Raw genomic sequence first — 14586 nt, forward strand, 5'->3', positions numbered from 1 at the left:
CGGAGCAACTGGTCCACCCCCAGCTCAGCAGCCTGATCCAGGCTGCTGTCCAGAGGTGCCCACCTGCTCCTGTGATGTGACCCCACATTCACCCTGCACAAACTGTCCTTTCCACTTCCCTGCTCCTTCCTCCCCATGCAGGACCCCCACGATTCCTCCCTTCATCTTGTACCCAGAAACCCTGCCAGTCCTTCATGGCCCTGGTTGTCCTCCAGGACGCCCTGCTGACTTGACACTTTTGACAGGTGACAAATGTGCGTGTGTGCCACACGGCGCCCTGACGTCTTTCAGGTATCCCCCAGTGCTACTCATAGCATCCTACCAGGTGGGTGTGGTAATCCACTCCACTCCACAGTGGGGGGCACCTGGGCATGGAGAAGTGAAATGACTTTGTCAAAGTCCCACCGTCCTAAGAGGTGGGCCCCAAGGATGTGCCCTTCCTGCTGGCTGACCCTGGGGCCTGTGAGGTCCTGGGGAGGAACGTCATGGCAGGGGACCTCCCAGAGAGCACACACTGTTGGCAGCAAGCCACTCCTCTCCTGGCACCATGTAGCCACCACTGGGGGCTTGCAAGGGCGGGAGCCCAGTACACAGGGAGGGAGCAAGGCTGAGAGAGGACACGTGGGCCATGTGGTGCAGGATGGGACTGATCTGGTGGGCTCTGCACAGCTTAGACCCCCAAGCTCCCCACGTATATGAAGGAGCCTCACTCCATCTCCCAGCCGATGGAAACCATTCACTCCAGGGCGTGTCTGAAGCTGAAGGAGGCTGGGAACCGGCCCTGGTACTCTGGCTGCCCGGCCTGGGCCCTTGCCCTGCCCACTCTCGGCCACCTTCCCACATGGAACTTATATCTCCCATCCTTCGTGGGACAGTAGAGAAGCTTGGTGGGCTCTGCACTGACACTAGGAGTTGACTGTGATTTCTCCCAAATCTTTTTGGTGTCCTCTGCCCCTGAGCCTTGCCCATTTCCATGGAGGCCATCACCGTCCTCCGGGGCTCCCCTTTGCCACACTCCCCGCCTCTGACCCACTGGCCGCTGCTATGGATTCCCTCTCCAAAACACACACCCACTCCCCAAAACCTCTGCTGCCCCCACCCTGGGCCCGATCCCCTTACAAGCCCCTCACCGGTCCCTCCTGCATTTGGCTTGTGCAAGGAAGATCTGGGGCTCTGCATTTCCTCTTTTTTTTTTTTTTTTTTTAAAAAAACCTCTGCCTCCTGGGTTCAAGCGATTTTCCTGCCTCAGCCTTCCGAGTAGCTGGGATTACAGGTGTGTGTCACCACGCCTGGCTAATTTTTTGTATTTTTAGTAGAAACAGGGTTTAACCATGTTGGCCAGGCTGGTCTCGAACTCCTGACCTCAGGTGATCCACCTGCCTCGGCCTCCCAAATTGCTGGGATTACAGGTGTGAGCCACTGCACCCGGTCAGGTTCTGCATTTCTACCATTCCAGGAATAAGGTGCACCCCCACCCGGCAGAGGCCCTGCCCAGAGGCTCTGCGTGGTCCCCACTGCCTCTCCGCTCTTGGTCATTGCTGCCCCTCCATATCCCTAGGCACCCCCAGCCCCATGAGCTTCCCACTCCTGGACTTGCCAAGCTCTTGCCCTGTGGCTGCAAGGCTGGCATTTCCACCCCAGACTGCCCTGTCTCCAGTGAGCCCACTCCCTGCTCCTGTCTCCCCATTTCTGTCCCCCCTTCACCGTGTTTGCTTCTTTTATCACACTTTTACCATTTCTTATGATTTCCTTGGTCTGTTTCCTTACCCCCGCTGTCTAGAAAGCATCTATGGGTGTGGGGGGCTCACTCAGGGCCTGGCACACAGTAGGTGCACAGTAAGTAGGTGATTTCCATAGGGCAGGGAGTGGCAGCCCAGAACCTGCAGGCCAGGCCCAGTCATGCCTTATGGTATTGTCTGCAGGCACTTTCGGGCCCCAGGGGCAGAGTTGAGGAGTGAGGACAGAGACTGGGTGGCCTGTGAAGCTGAAAATATTTACTCTCAGGCCTTTCGCAGAAAAAACGAGCTGACCCCTGGCATAGATTCTCTCACCTAGACCCATGAGGCATGCGGGCAGCCCTGGGGATGCGCCAGTGAGCAAGGGAACCAACGGAGCACACAGCCAGCAGGCGTTCCGAGTCCATGGGGGTAGAGAGAGGAAGGGGGCTGGCCTGCGGGGATGGGGGTGAAGATGGAGAGAATGGAAAGGCTTGAGGGACATGAGGGAGCCACGTGGATATCCAGGCAGAAGGTTCCAGGCAGTGGCCACAGCAAATGCAAAGGCCCTGAGGCAGGACCATGCCTGGTGTGTTCATGGAAGTGCAGAGGCCAGTGTGGCTGGAGTGGGTGGGGGCAACAGGGTGAGGGAGGGGTGAGGTCAGTGAGGGCGCAAAGCAACCCCCGTGGAGGACCTTTACTGCAAGTGGCATGGGGCATCGTGCCCAGTTCCGGAGGTTAAATGACTGGCTAGAGCCCCACAATGATGGAGCTGGGCTTGGGTCCATTTGTCTGAGGGTCAGGGTGGTGATTCTCCATGCCCTGCCATCGCGGGCCCTCCTGTGGGCCAGTGCCCCTGCCTGAGGGATGGCAGCAGGCACCCTGAGATCTCTGTCCATACGGGCAGTGGCTAGGACGGGTGCTGGATGTGGAGACATGTGAGGCATTCCTGGGGCACAGCCCAGTGAGGTCAGGGCCTCTGGGGACCGCCTGGGCGCGTGCACTTCAAACAGCCAGGGTAGCCCCAGTCCTCTCGCAGCCAAGCCCAGCAATTAGCATTCCTCAAACTTCGCCCTCTGCTTCATCCAGGCAGCCCCAGCGTTGGTTCTGAAGCCCAGCCTTGATGTGAGTGGGTGCTCCCTGTTTTATAGTTGGGTAAACTGAATCACCCCCATCACAAAGTGGAGTTTCAAGGGCCACGTCCTGGCTGCTTCAGGGCAGCAGGGCCGAGGTTGGGCCTCTTGTGGTGGGAGGCACAGGCCTGGGTTCTAACAGTAGTCCCTGCCTGACTCGCTGTGACCTGGACCTCAGTGTGTCATCTGTAAACTCGGAGAGCTGGACAAGATTGTTTCTAAGGTCCTCCCACTTCACTGAACTCTTCCCTCTGCCTTTTGTTCTTTTTATTTTTGGAGAGTCAGCTCACTGTAACCTCCATCTCCCCAGTTCAAGTAATTCTCCTGCCTCAGCCTCCTGAGTAGCTACAGGCGCATGCCACCACATTTGGCTAATTTTTTTGTATTTTAGTAGAGATGGAGTTTCACTGTGTTGCCTAGGCTGGTTTTGAACTCCTGAGCTCAGGCAATCCGCCTGCCTCAGCCTCCCAAAGTGCTAGGATTATAGGCGTGAGCCACCATGCCGGCCCCCTCTGCCTTTCTAGAAGTTCTGCCCAAGCCATCCACTTTCAGGACTCTCCGAGTGTGAGGTATAAGCTCTACTGCAGAGAAGCCAGCAGGGTGAAACAGGGGGCGGAGAACCCTGTGCCCATGGCTCAGTCTCCCTCCCTCACCAGACCTACCTGGGGCCTCCTCACAAGCCTGGCCTCCTCTTGTCTCTCTCACCTCCAGTCCACCCTCTGGAAGATTGCAGAGAGCACAAAGTACAAACACGACCATGTCACTCTCCCACTTAAACACCACCCCGGCTCCTAAACACCACCCCCCGCTCCTAAACACCACCCCGGCTCCACCTGGGCACCTTGGGCACTTCAACCTCTTACAATCAGACCTCCCTTGCCTCATCTCTCACTGCAGGCCAGACCCTGAAAACTGGCAGCCGAGAGGCAAATGTGGCACACGGGCCTGTTGTGTGTCAATCCTGGGGCACGTTCTCTGGTTTGCCTTTGTCCCCACCACTGCCTATTACTCACTCCCAGCTTCTCTCCACGCTGTTCTTTATCTGGCCCCAGAAGTGTCTGACTTAGTGACTCCTAGAGTCTAAGCCTCCAGCCCCGACCACCCCCCAGACACATCCTGCCTCTTCCCACCTCTCTCTTTGTCATTTGCTCCCATCCCCCTCAGTATCCCTGTCTCCATCAGAGCCCAACTCAAATGCCACCCCCAGCAAGCCCCGCTGTGTCCTCTTCTGAGTTTCATGCCTGTCCCATGCATCCATCTATTTCTCACCACAGTGTGAGCCCCTGGCAGACCAGGGCCAGGTCTTGTTTATTTCTGTATCCCTGGTTTCCAGGGAGGTGGCTGGCATGGGGGTGGCTGGCATGGGGGTGGGGTGGAGATCAAGAAATGTGGGAGAGGAAGGAAGAGTATGAGTGGAAAACTCTAAACTCAGCCTTAAGGGCAGGCCAAGGCCAAGTCCCTCCGGACTCTAAAGGGCTCCCAGAGAAAGCAAACCTCCTACAGTACGCCAAGGGCATCTGGTGAAGACTGCGGTACAGGGTTTGCTGCTGGCCACTCCTGAGACCTGCCCACACGAAGGATGAGACACTCAGGGAACCCCCTCAGAGTCACCTAGCAACGCCAGTGCAGATACAGGCCAGGCTGAGGCTGCCGAGGGGATGCCCCAGGAGAGGAGAGAGCGGGTCAGATGCTGCATGAGACCCCCACCGGGGCCCAGTGGGGGCTCTGGATGGACCCTTTAGGGCCCTCTTCCCAGGTAGCCCTGCCCACAGCTCCTGGCTGACCAGCGAGGCCTCTACCTCTCCGGCCTCTGAACCTCCATTCCCTCCACTAAATCGACGCCTCTTCTGGGCTTTCCTAGTCCCAGGACTGAATGAAGAGGGCCCAGGAGGCCATTTGCCTCTGAGGGAAAGCTGGGCCTCACAGAGCACTTCCCGCAGACACAGCAGCCCTCACACGGTGGTCCTGCCCATTACTACCACCAACTCACGGGAGCCCTAGGAGACAAGGTCTGCCGCCCCTCCTTACAAGGGAGGAGCCCCAGGCACAGGGAGGCTCGGAGGTCTCAGGGGCTAGTGTCAGCTCTCTCAGCCAGAATCAGGCAGCCCCAGGACTCAAGCCCCTTCAGAAGCCTGGGGCTGGATGAAGCTAGCTGCCCCCAGGGACTTGGAGTGAGAGCAGAAGGCCTAGTGTTGCCATGAGGTCACCGGGAGGGTTAGGACAAGCTCCTTCCCTTCTCTGGGCCTTAGTTTCCCTCTCTGTAAAGTCAGGGGCTTGGACAAGATGAGCTCTATGCTTCTCCTGACCCTGACATTCGAGGTGTGCTCCTGCTCTTAATATGCCAGTGGGGCAGGGCCAGGCCCCCAAGGATAGGTGTCAGTGATGGAGCCCACCAGCCTTGGGGTGAGAGGCAGGTCAGCTCAGTGCAGACCAGATGTGGCTAAGACCACGTGGGCTTTTGGCGCCCCCTAGTGGGAGGTCGTGGCTCACCCCGGTGCCGGCCCCAGAACTGACCTCAGACCGAGAACCGTCCTAACTCCCTGCGTCTAGAACCTGAGGCAAAGCAGAGGTCACCAGGTTGTGTTCTGTCCCTGACTAGGGCTGGCTGCTGAGCCTACACCCCGGGGGCCCTGGACTACCTGTCCAGACTCGCTGCTTGACCCTGGGCAAGTCATTGCCCCTCTCTGGGCCTCAATTTGCCCAGCTGTTAAACAAGGCAGAGATGAATGAGAAGATGTCAGGTCCACTTGAGGGGCCCACAGATTGGGGATGTTTCCAGGCTATGCCAGCAAGGAGCGGGGGGCAGGCAGCTCACCGATATCTTGGTGAAGACAGACAGTAGCAGGGACAGGACAGACAGGTACATGCGGATCCGCTGGCCCCCGTAGCGCTTCTGAATGTACTCAGGTAAGGTGACGATCTGGGAAGGCACATGGGTAGGGGCTAAGCATCCTCCAGATGATGCCCAGGGCTCCAGGCAGGGCCTGTCTCAATCACTCTGCCTCTCCCCCCGCCGCAAAGCAGCTGCGAGCCTCTCAACTGCAAGGCCCAGGCACTGACCCCTTACAGCCCCAGCACCCGGCCTGGAATCCCGGGCTGCTCCGGCTGTGCCCCGAGGGTGTCAGGCAGGGGAGTGGCAGGCTGAGATCCCTAGAATGGCTCTTTAGGGCTGAGATGAGGAATGGATTGGAGGGGCCGTGGCTGGGACAGAGGGACAAGTTTAGAGGCTGTTATGACAAATCCAGGTGCACTATGATGAGGCTGGATGAGGGAGGTGGCTGTAAGGGGCAGAGCTGGGGACAGGCTGAGAGACATCCAGGAAGTGGAGTTGACTGGACTTAGTGGCTGCATGGCCGGGGCTGAAGGAGTGGGCAGAGTCGAGGATGGTGCAGCCAATTGTGTGGCCCAGGTGTGCCATTCAGGTACGCAGCCCAGGGGTACAGCCCAGGTATGCTACCCAGGTGTGTGGGCCAGGTGTGCAAACCAGGTGCATGGCCCAGTTGTGCAGCCTATGTGCCCAGCTGGATGGGACATTATTCCGGAGATGCAGCACTCAGGGCAGTGGAAACCAGCCAACACGGCGCCCAGGCTGAGGTCTGAGGGGATCCACCTTAGCAGGTTGATAGAAATATTAGTCGGGCTAATAGCAAACCCAGCCCTAAGAGTTTACCAACTCCTGATGTGAGGCCACGGTGGTCCTGCCCATTACTACCACCAACTTGGACCAAGGCCCAGCCCCCCGGCTGGAGGCCCCATGAGTAGACTCACCTCTGAGGAGATGTAGATGGGCACGAACACCCACGCCAGTGCCAGCAGCACGTACGTGGCCTATGGGGACAGAGACAGGTGAGGACTGCAGGTGCAGCTCCCACAGCTCTGCTCCAGAGACAAAGCAGACATGGCTGGGATGAACCATCCGGAGGCCTGGCTTCCCCCAGCCCCTCCTGACTTGCCATGAGATCCTGGGTGGCTCCTTCCCCTCTCTAGGTCTGGTGCAAGGCCCACAGCTCCCTGCCAGTCATGCCATCCAGCACCTTGGTATTCTGAAGACACTATTTGGCCCAGGAACAGCACTGCACAGAGCCCATCTGGACATCGGCTGACACCAGCCACTGGGAGCTGTCCCCCTCCAGTGCTGTGACCACACCCTGTGCCCTGGCCCTCCCACAGGCCGCCAGTCCTCCAGGACTCACATTCCACTCGAAGCCTGCCACAGCCAGACCACCTGCCGCGCCTGAGCCCGCCAGTCCAATGAAGAGGCCAGAGCCCTCACTGCTGGCGAAGAGGGAGGCTCCAATCTGGAGGAGAGAAAGGGAAATGCATCAGCAGCAGGCTCCCTGCGCCGGCCCCATCCTGGGCTTAATAGCTTCTCCTTCATCCTCACAAACCTAAGCGGGGTCCTAGCCCCACCTCACGGATGAGGAGCCCAGGGTGTGTGTTCTACCCATGACTAGCTGCACAGCTAAGGAGCGGATGTAAGTTTCAGACTCCACAGCCCCTGCCCCTTACACAATTTCTAGCAGCTCAGCCCTATGCCCCTCACTTGGGGACCTCCTGCCAGCCTCCGGCCTGCTCCACTGAATTGGACTGGCTCAAAGATACAGATGCCAGGTGACCTAGAGATCAGACACAGCCCCACGGACAAAGTGGGGGTGTGTGAGAAGTCAGGGTGCACTCACCGGCCACCACGTCATGTCCCGGCCTGCCAGGAAGTAGCCATTCACCGTGTTCCTGCTGGCCCGACAAGAGGACTGCAAGAAGAGAAAAAAGAGACAGGAGTTGGAAGCCCGCGCACTGCTGGTGGGAAGTAGAATGGGGCTGCTGCTGCGGAAACGGCTTGGCAGCTCCTCAAAAGGTTACGCATAGAATCACCATATGACCCAGAAGTTCCACTCCTCGGTATATGTCCAAAAGAATTGAAAACACACATCCACTCAGAAACTCGTACACGAATGTTCATAGCAGCATTATTCATAATAGCCAAAAGTGAAAACAACCCACATTTCTGTCGACTGATGAGTAAATAAACAAAATGTGGTATATCCTATATAAAGGAATATTATTCAGTCTTCAAAAGGAATGAAGTTCTATTGGGTGCAGTAGCTCATGCCTGTAATCCCAGCACATTGGGAGGCGGAGGTAAGCGGATCACTTGAGCCTAGCAGTTTGAGACCAGACTGGCAACATAGTGAGACCCCAGGTCTACAAAAAATGCAGGGTTTGGTGGCACATGCCTGTGGCCCCCGCTACTTAGGACGCTGAGCTGGGAGAATCTCTTGAGCCCAGGAGGTGGATGCTGCAGTGAGCGGTGATTGTGCCACCGCACTGCAGCCTGGGCAACAGAGTGAAACCTGTCTGGAAAAAAACAACAAATATCTTGGGAATGAAGCTCTGATGCATGCCCAACTTGGATGGACCTTGACAACATGATGCTTCATGAACACAGACAGACACAAAAGGCCACGAATTGTATGATTCCATTTATATGAAAAGTCCAGAACAGGCAAATTTATAGAGATAGAAAGCAGATGAGTTGTTGCCAGGGGCTGGGCGGCAGGAAGAACGGTGCTTGACTTTGATGGGGACAGGATGAAAATGTTTTGGAGCTAGCTACAGGTAATGGTTGCACAACATTGCAAATGTACTAAATGCCATGAATTGCACACTTTAAAATGGTTAAAATGGGCTGGCGCGGTGGCTCACGCCTGTAATCCCAGCACTTTGGGAGGCCGAGGTGGGTGGATCACGAGGTCAAGAGATGGAAACCATCCTGGCCAACATGGTGAAACCCTGTCTCTACTAAAAATACAAAAATTAGCTGGGCGTGGTGGCAGGCGCCTGTAGTCCCAGCTATTCGGGAGGCTGAGGCAGGAGAATGGCTTGAACCCGGGAGGCGGAGGTTGCAGTGAGCCGACATCGTGCCACTGCACTCCAGCCTGGTGACAGAGCAAGACTCCGTCTCAAAATAAATAAATAAATAAATAAATAAATAAATAAATAAATAAATAAAATAAAATAAAATGGTTAAAATGATGAATTGTATATTATGTAAATTTTATCTCAACTTTTATAAAAAGAACAGAAGCAGTCAGCTCCTTACCCACGTATTCCCACATGCCTTTGGTTTAGGGGGAGTATAGAATTTTGTCCTCCATGTAGGTGGAATAAAAATTCTGCAGTCAGAACGTCTGAGAGTAAAATCCTGTCTTCCCTGCTTCCTGGCCGTGTTACCTGGGGCAAGTTACTGAACGCGTGTGCCTTGGTTTCTTCCTCTGTAATGTGGTCCTAAGAAGTTCTTCCTTCATGAATTTTGTTTTGTTTTATTTTGTTTTTTGAGACAGAATCTCACTCCGTCACCCTGGCTGGAATGCAGTGACAGATCTCAGCTCACGGCAACCTTCACCTCCCAGGTTCTAGCAGTTCTCCTGCCTCAGCCTCCCGAGTAGCTGGGATTACAGGTGCACACCACCACACCTGGCTAATTTTTTGTGTTTTTAGTAGGAGGGGGTTTCACTATGTTGGCCAGGCTGGCCTCAAATTCCTGACCTCATGTGATCCGCCTGCCTTGGCTTCCTACCCTCACAGGGTTTTTATGAGCTTTAGTGGGTTAGTACACGTAGCATGCTGAGATAAGGGTCAGTGAGTACATGGATTTTTCAAGCCTGTCTTTAGTGCTATTTGGATGGGAGAAATTTAAGTTAAATCATCCAGGCGTGGTGGCTCATGCCTGTAATCCCAACACTTTGGGAGGCCAAGGAAGGAGGGTTACTCAAGCCAGGGATTCAAGACCAGCCTGGGCAACATAGTGGAACTCTGTCTCTATAAAAAGTTTTAAAATTAGCTGGGCGTGGTGGTGCATGCTTGTAATCCCAGCTACTCTAGAGTCTGAGGTGGGAGGATCACTTGAGCCCAGGAAGTGAAGGCTGCAGTGAGCCAAGATGGCGCCACTGCCCTCCAGCCTGGGCTGTAGAGCAAGACTCTGTCTCAAAAAAGAAAAAAAAAAAAAAAAAAGAAAGAAAAAAGAAAAAACAGAAGAATTTGAAAAGAGGGACACAGGACAGGTATTTAGATACAGATTTTGTATTTCTTTTCAGAACATACATAAGGCTGGATCACAAAATATACCCATCAATATTCAGGTCTCTTTCTTCCTGACTTTCATTGCCCTGCCCTATACTCAGGATGATTAGGCTTCATTGTATGTACTCACCATTCAAAGCTTTATTTATCTATTTGTTATTTATTTATTTATTTATTTTTGAGACAGAGTTTCGCTCTTGTTGCCCAGGATGGAGTGCAATGGCGCGATCTTGGCTCACCGCAACCTCCGCCTCCCGGGTTCAAGCGATTCTCCTGCCTCAGCCTCCCTAGTAGCTGGGATTGCAGGCATGCGCCACCATGCCCGGCTAATTTTGTATTTTTAGTAGAGATGGGGTTCCTCCATGTTGGTCAGGCTGGTCTCGGACTCCCGACCTCAGGTGATCTGCCCACCTCGGCCTCCCAAAGTGCTGGGATTACAGGCATGAGCCACCGCGCCCGGCCTATTTATTTTTATTTTTAAGACAGGGTCTCATTATGTTGCCCAGGCGGGTCTTGAACTCCTGGGCTCATGTGATCTCCCCTCTCAGCTTCCTGAGTAGCAGGAACCACGTGGACACCACCACACCCAGTGCAGAACTTTTGATGTGGCTCCTGCCTCTCTCCAGCTCCAACTCCCACCACTTTCTCTTTGTGTGCCGTGATCTTGCCGTACTAAATGCAGCATAGTCTGAAGGCTCACAGTCTTGGCCAGGATGGCCATATCCAGATGTGTACGCTGTGCACTGCACAACTCCAAAGCATCTATGTTTACAGCCCGTGCTTTTTCCTAACCCTTCTCATCTTTGAAGCCTACAGTGGGCATTGCCAGTTGCCTTCTTATATCTGGGGCTCTGGGGGCTGCTGGCAGTTGCTGGGGGCCACATGTACCCATTTAAGGTTCCCCGAAGGCCCCCATGCCAGAGTTGGCTTCAACTGCTTGATCTGTGTGGAGTTCTTAGTCCTTGCAACAGCTCTATGAAGTAGGTGCCATGTTACCAATGAGGAAACTGATGGTCTCAGAGATGAAAACACACCCATCTAGCAAGTGGTGCAGCCTGGATTTCAACTCAGGCTCAATCGCAGGGCTGGTCATTTCACATCAGGACACGAGGGGAGCTGGGCTTAGGACAGAGCTACACATGGATGGAGGCTGAGAGAACCAAAGTGAGGTGTAGCTGTATCCTTAATAATGCTGTGAATCCCTGGATCATACTGCACCTGAAGCCCTTTCTATTGCTGGACACAATTACATTTCCTGAATTCTTTTTTTTTTTTTTTTTTTGATACAGTGTTTCAGTCTTTTGCCCATGCTGGAGTGCAGTGGCGTGATCTCAGCTCATTGCAACCTCCGCCTTCCGGTTTCAAGCAATTCTCCTGCCTCAGCCTCCTGAGTAGCTGGGATTACAGGTGCCTGGCACCACGCCTGGCTAATTTTTGTATTATTACAAAATAATACAAAAGTAGAGACGGGGTTTCACCGTGCTGGCCAGGCTGGTCTCAAACTCCTGAACTCATGATCCACCCGCCTAGGCCTCCCAAAGTGCTGGGATTACAGGCATGAGCCACTGCGCACGGCCTACATTTCCTATATTCTTAGAGCTCATTTGAAAGCAGTTTTCTGTCACTTGTTAACAGATACTTTAATGAATGCAAAGGCTCAGCTCAAAGTCCCCTCTTCCAGGAACATCTCTTCCTTAAAGGCCCCGCCTGGCCCCCGCCTGGCCCCCGCCAGACTCTCCCAGGCCCACCATCTAAACATCTTTGCAGGGCTGCACCTGCCTGGCTTGCTCTGTCTGCTTCTCCCTGTGGGATGCATCTCCAGCATCCTCCCTGTCTGGTTCTGATCTTTTCTGGATGTGCTCACTGCTCTCTTGCCAGCCGCTCCCAGCTGGGCTAGCCTAGCCTGCTAGGAGGGACAGGGCAGAACTCTTACAGCCCTACTTCCAGGGGCACCAGCCTGCAAACAGCAAGCTGACTCACTAGGAGAGGTGGGTCATGGGCAACAAGGGCTGGTGGCCCAAGTCACTGGGCTACAAAGGGTCTGGCCTCAGGTGCCCAGAACATCTTTCTTAGACGTGCACTTCCGACTAAATACCCCACCTGTGCTAGCCAGGACAGCCTTGTCTCCCCTCCTCTTTCCCTCTTCAGATCTTGCCTGGCCCTTACCTCCCCTCATCCAGAAACCCTCCACTGTCTGTTCTGCCCCATGTGGGCACCTCCTCCTCTGAATTCTAGCCACCAACTGTCACAGGAATATAGCACGTTACAGTTTGCAACAGATTTTCACTTCCATTGGACCCTTGCTCCTTGGAACAGCCCTGAGATGTGGGCTGCACAGAAATCCGCATTGCGTGTTTGAGGAAACTGAAGCCCACAGAGATTAAGTGACTTAAGTACACAGAGCAGAGCCAAGACTTGAACTCGGCTTTGCTGATGGCCAGCACTGGGCTACTTGTGAGTTAATATTTAATCACATACTGGTTGAGGAGCCGTTATCCGAAATATTTGAAACCAGAAAAGTTTTGGATTTCGGACTCTTTCAGATTTGGAGATATTTACAGAATACCTGCCAGTTGAACATCCCCAATCCAAAAATCTAACATCTGAGATGCTCCAATGAGCATTTGCTTTCAGCATCATGTTGGTGTTGAAAATGTTTCAGATTTTGGGTTTCAGATTTTTGAAATCCAACCTGTGATAATTAATTTTAATGACTGCGGCTGCTACTCTTATAATCACCACTGCTACAACCACCACCACCACCACCACTGCTACCACTGTAGAACCAATGGCAGCAGCAAGGTCTGGTCCTGTGTGGGCCTCTTGATAGCAGACCTCACCCCAGGTAGGTGGTGTCTCCATGTAACAGATCAGAACACTGAGGCCCAGAAAGCTGAGGGGACGTGACCAGTCTCCTGTTTGCCAGGCCTTCATGCTTAGGCCAGGGGTTATGGAAGATAAGAACGGGTACTCGGCCGGGCGCGGTGGCTCACGCCTGTAATTCCAGCACTTTGGGAGGCCAAGGCGGGCAAATCATGAGGTCAGGAGTTTGAGACTAGCCTGGCCAACATGGTAAAACTCTGTCTCTACTAAAAATACAAAAAATTACCTGGGTGTGGTAGTGGACGCCTGTAATCCCAGCTACTCAGGAGGCTGAGGCAGGAGAATTGTTTGAACCCAGGAGGTGGAGGTTGCAGTGAGCCGAGATAGTGCCACTGCACTCCAGCCCAGGTGACAGTGCTAGACTCCGTCTCAGTTAAAAAAAAAAAAAGAAGAAGGGGTACTCATTCTCCCCAGGAGACTGTCAGGGCTCAGGGATGCCAGGCTGGGGACCTCTGGGGCTTAAGAAGTGGAGCCCAACATCCCCAGGTGCTAAGCATGGAGCAGGTGACCTGGACCAGGCTGTGTCCACCTTCCCTCAGGAAGGCCTCCACGATAGACCAGAGGAGCCCTTCCCTTGCTGCAGGGCCAGAGCCACGGTTTCTCCATCTGCACATGAAACAGCCTGTCCCCAGGGACCCCGCTGCCCCTGGAATCTGTGTGTGGGGTCAGATCTCTGCTCATTTCTCACTGTTATGAAGGGAGAAAGAACCGGCTTATGATCTAGGGCTAGGCCACAGGACATGAATCCCCAGGGAGCTTGTTCGAAATAAAGACCCTCAGTTCCCAGGGCCCTCCCTGCCTCCGGATTCTGATCCAGCAGCTCTGGGGTGCAGCCAGGGAATCCCTGGGAGCCTGTTGTTCAAGCAGACAGGAGTCACTGACACCATGGAGACTGGGACCAGGAGGCTGATGGGCCACACCCAAGGACTCCAGCTGGGCAGCAGCACAAAAGCCCAGTTACCTGTTAGAGAGAATTTCCTCCTCCTCACTTTGCAGATGGAGACGCCATTACCCAAAGAGAGAAAGGGGCTTGGTCAAGGTCTCCAAGCAAGTCTACCCCAGGCTGGGACGAGGACCACAAGGATCACTAGGCCACCAGCTGGGACCAATGCTCACACCACAGGGACATGCTGGACCCCGATTCCCACCCCAAGCACCAACCCTGAGAGCCCACTTGGCCGACACCACCACAGGTCCCCTTACCCATATGCCCACGGCCACATTCAGAGCAAAATACACAGTGATGACGATGATGTCAGCCACGCTCAGCTGCGTCCCGGGAGTGTGGAGGTCGCTGGTGGAGTTGGAGGCCATGGCTGTCCTGCCGCAGGCACTAGGTATGAGCCCGAGGGACTGAGGGGCAAACCAGGTCAGAAAGGGTTTCCTGGCAGGGAGCTCATTGATCATTAAACCAAGCGGACAGTGGCATCTCCAGCCCATGATGTGGCTGCATGCAGGGCAGCTGCCTCACCATGCAGTTCAGCTTCCTCACCCCATGGTGGGGTGCAGATCCCAGAGCGCAGGAGTCAGGGAGCCTGGGAGAAGCAAGTGGGAGGAGGAGAGGAAGGAGCCTCCTTGAACTCGGAGGGGGCTTGGGGAAAATTAACCGCATTTAGTGGACCCGGAGGCAGCCCAAATAGTCCCAGAAAGGCTGGGTTGCTTAATGGGTGGCTTCACCTATATCTAATTTGTATAAGAAGCATAGAGCATAGGGACAACCGCCTCACCTCTGAAGACACTGCCGTGGCGGGCAGCCATGTCCTCCCTTGGCCATC

The 14586-nt window shown here is 54.5% G+C and overlaps 1 protein-coding gene across 4 annotated transcripts in view; it reads right to left on the minus strand.

Annotated features, from left to right (window-relative positions):
- Nucleotides 1–14171, minus strand: part of SLC5A10 (solute carrier family 5 member 10) — a 70093-nt gene extending 55922 nt beyond the window's left edge. For 2 of the 4 annotated variants that reach the window (XM_004042140.4, XM_055385971.2), the window contains exons 1-5: nucleotides 14015–14170; nucleotides 7528–7599; nucleotides 7042–7146; nucleotides 6617–6676; nucleotides 5664–5768 (exon numbers count right to left, since the gene is read on the minus strand). In XM_004042140.4, the coding sequence (XP_004042188.3) occupies nucleotides 5664–5768; nucleotides 6617–6676; nucleotides 7042–7146; nucleotides 7528–7599; nucleotides 14015–14125 (453 nt within the window). In that variant the 5' untranslated portion in view covers nucleotides 14126–14170. Of the gene's footprint in view, nucleotides 1–5663; nucleotides 5769–6616; nucleotides 6677–7041; nucleotides 7147–7527; nucleotides 7600–14014 lie in introns of all 4 variants that reach the window. The other 2 variants (XM_004042141.4, XM_063706606.1) reach the window with 2 other exon arrangements.
- Between the last annotated feature and the right edge of the window lie 415 nt (nucleotides 14172–14586).

Source organism: Gorilla gorilla, chromosome 4, assembly GCF_029281585.2.
Source record: "Gorilla gorilla gorilla isolate KB3781 chromosome 4, NHGRI_mGorGor1-v2.1_pri, whole genome shotgun sequence".
NCBI lineage: Eukaryota > Metazoa > Chordata > Mammalia > Primates > Hominidae > Gorilla > Gorilla gorilla.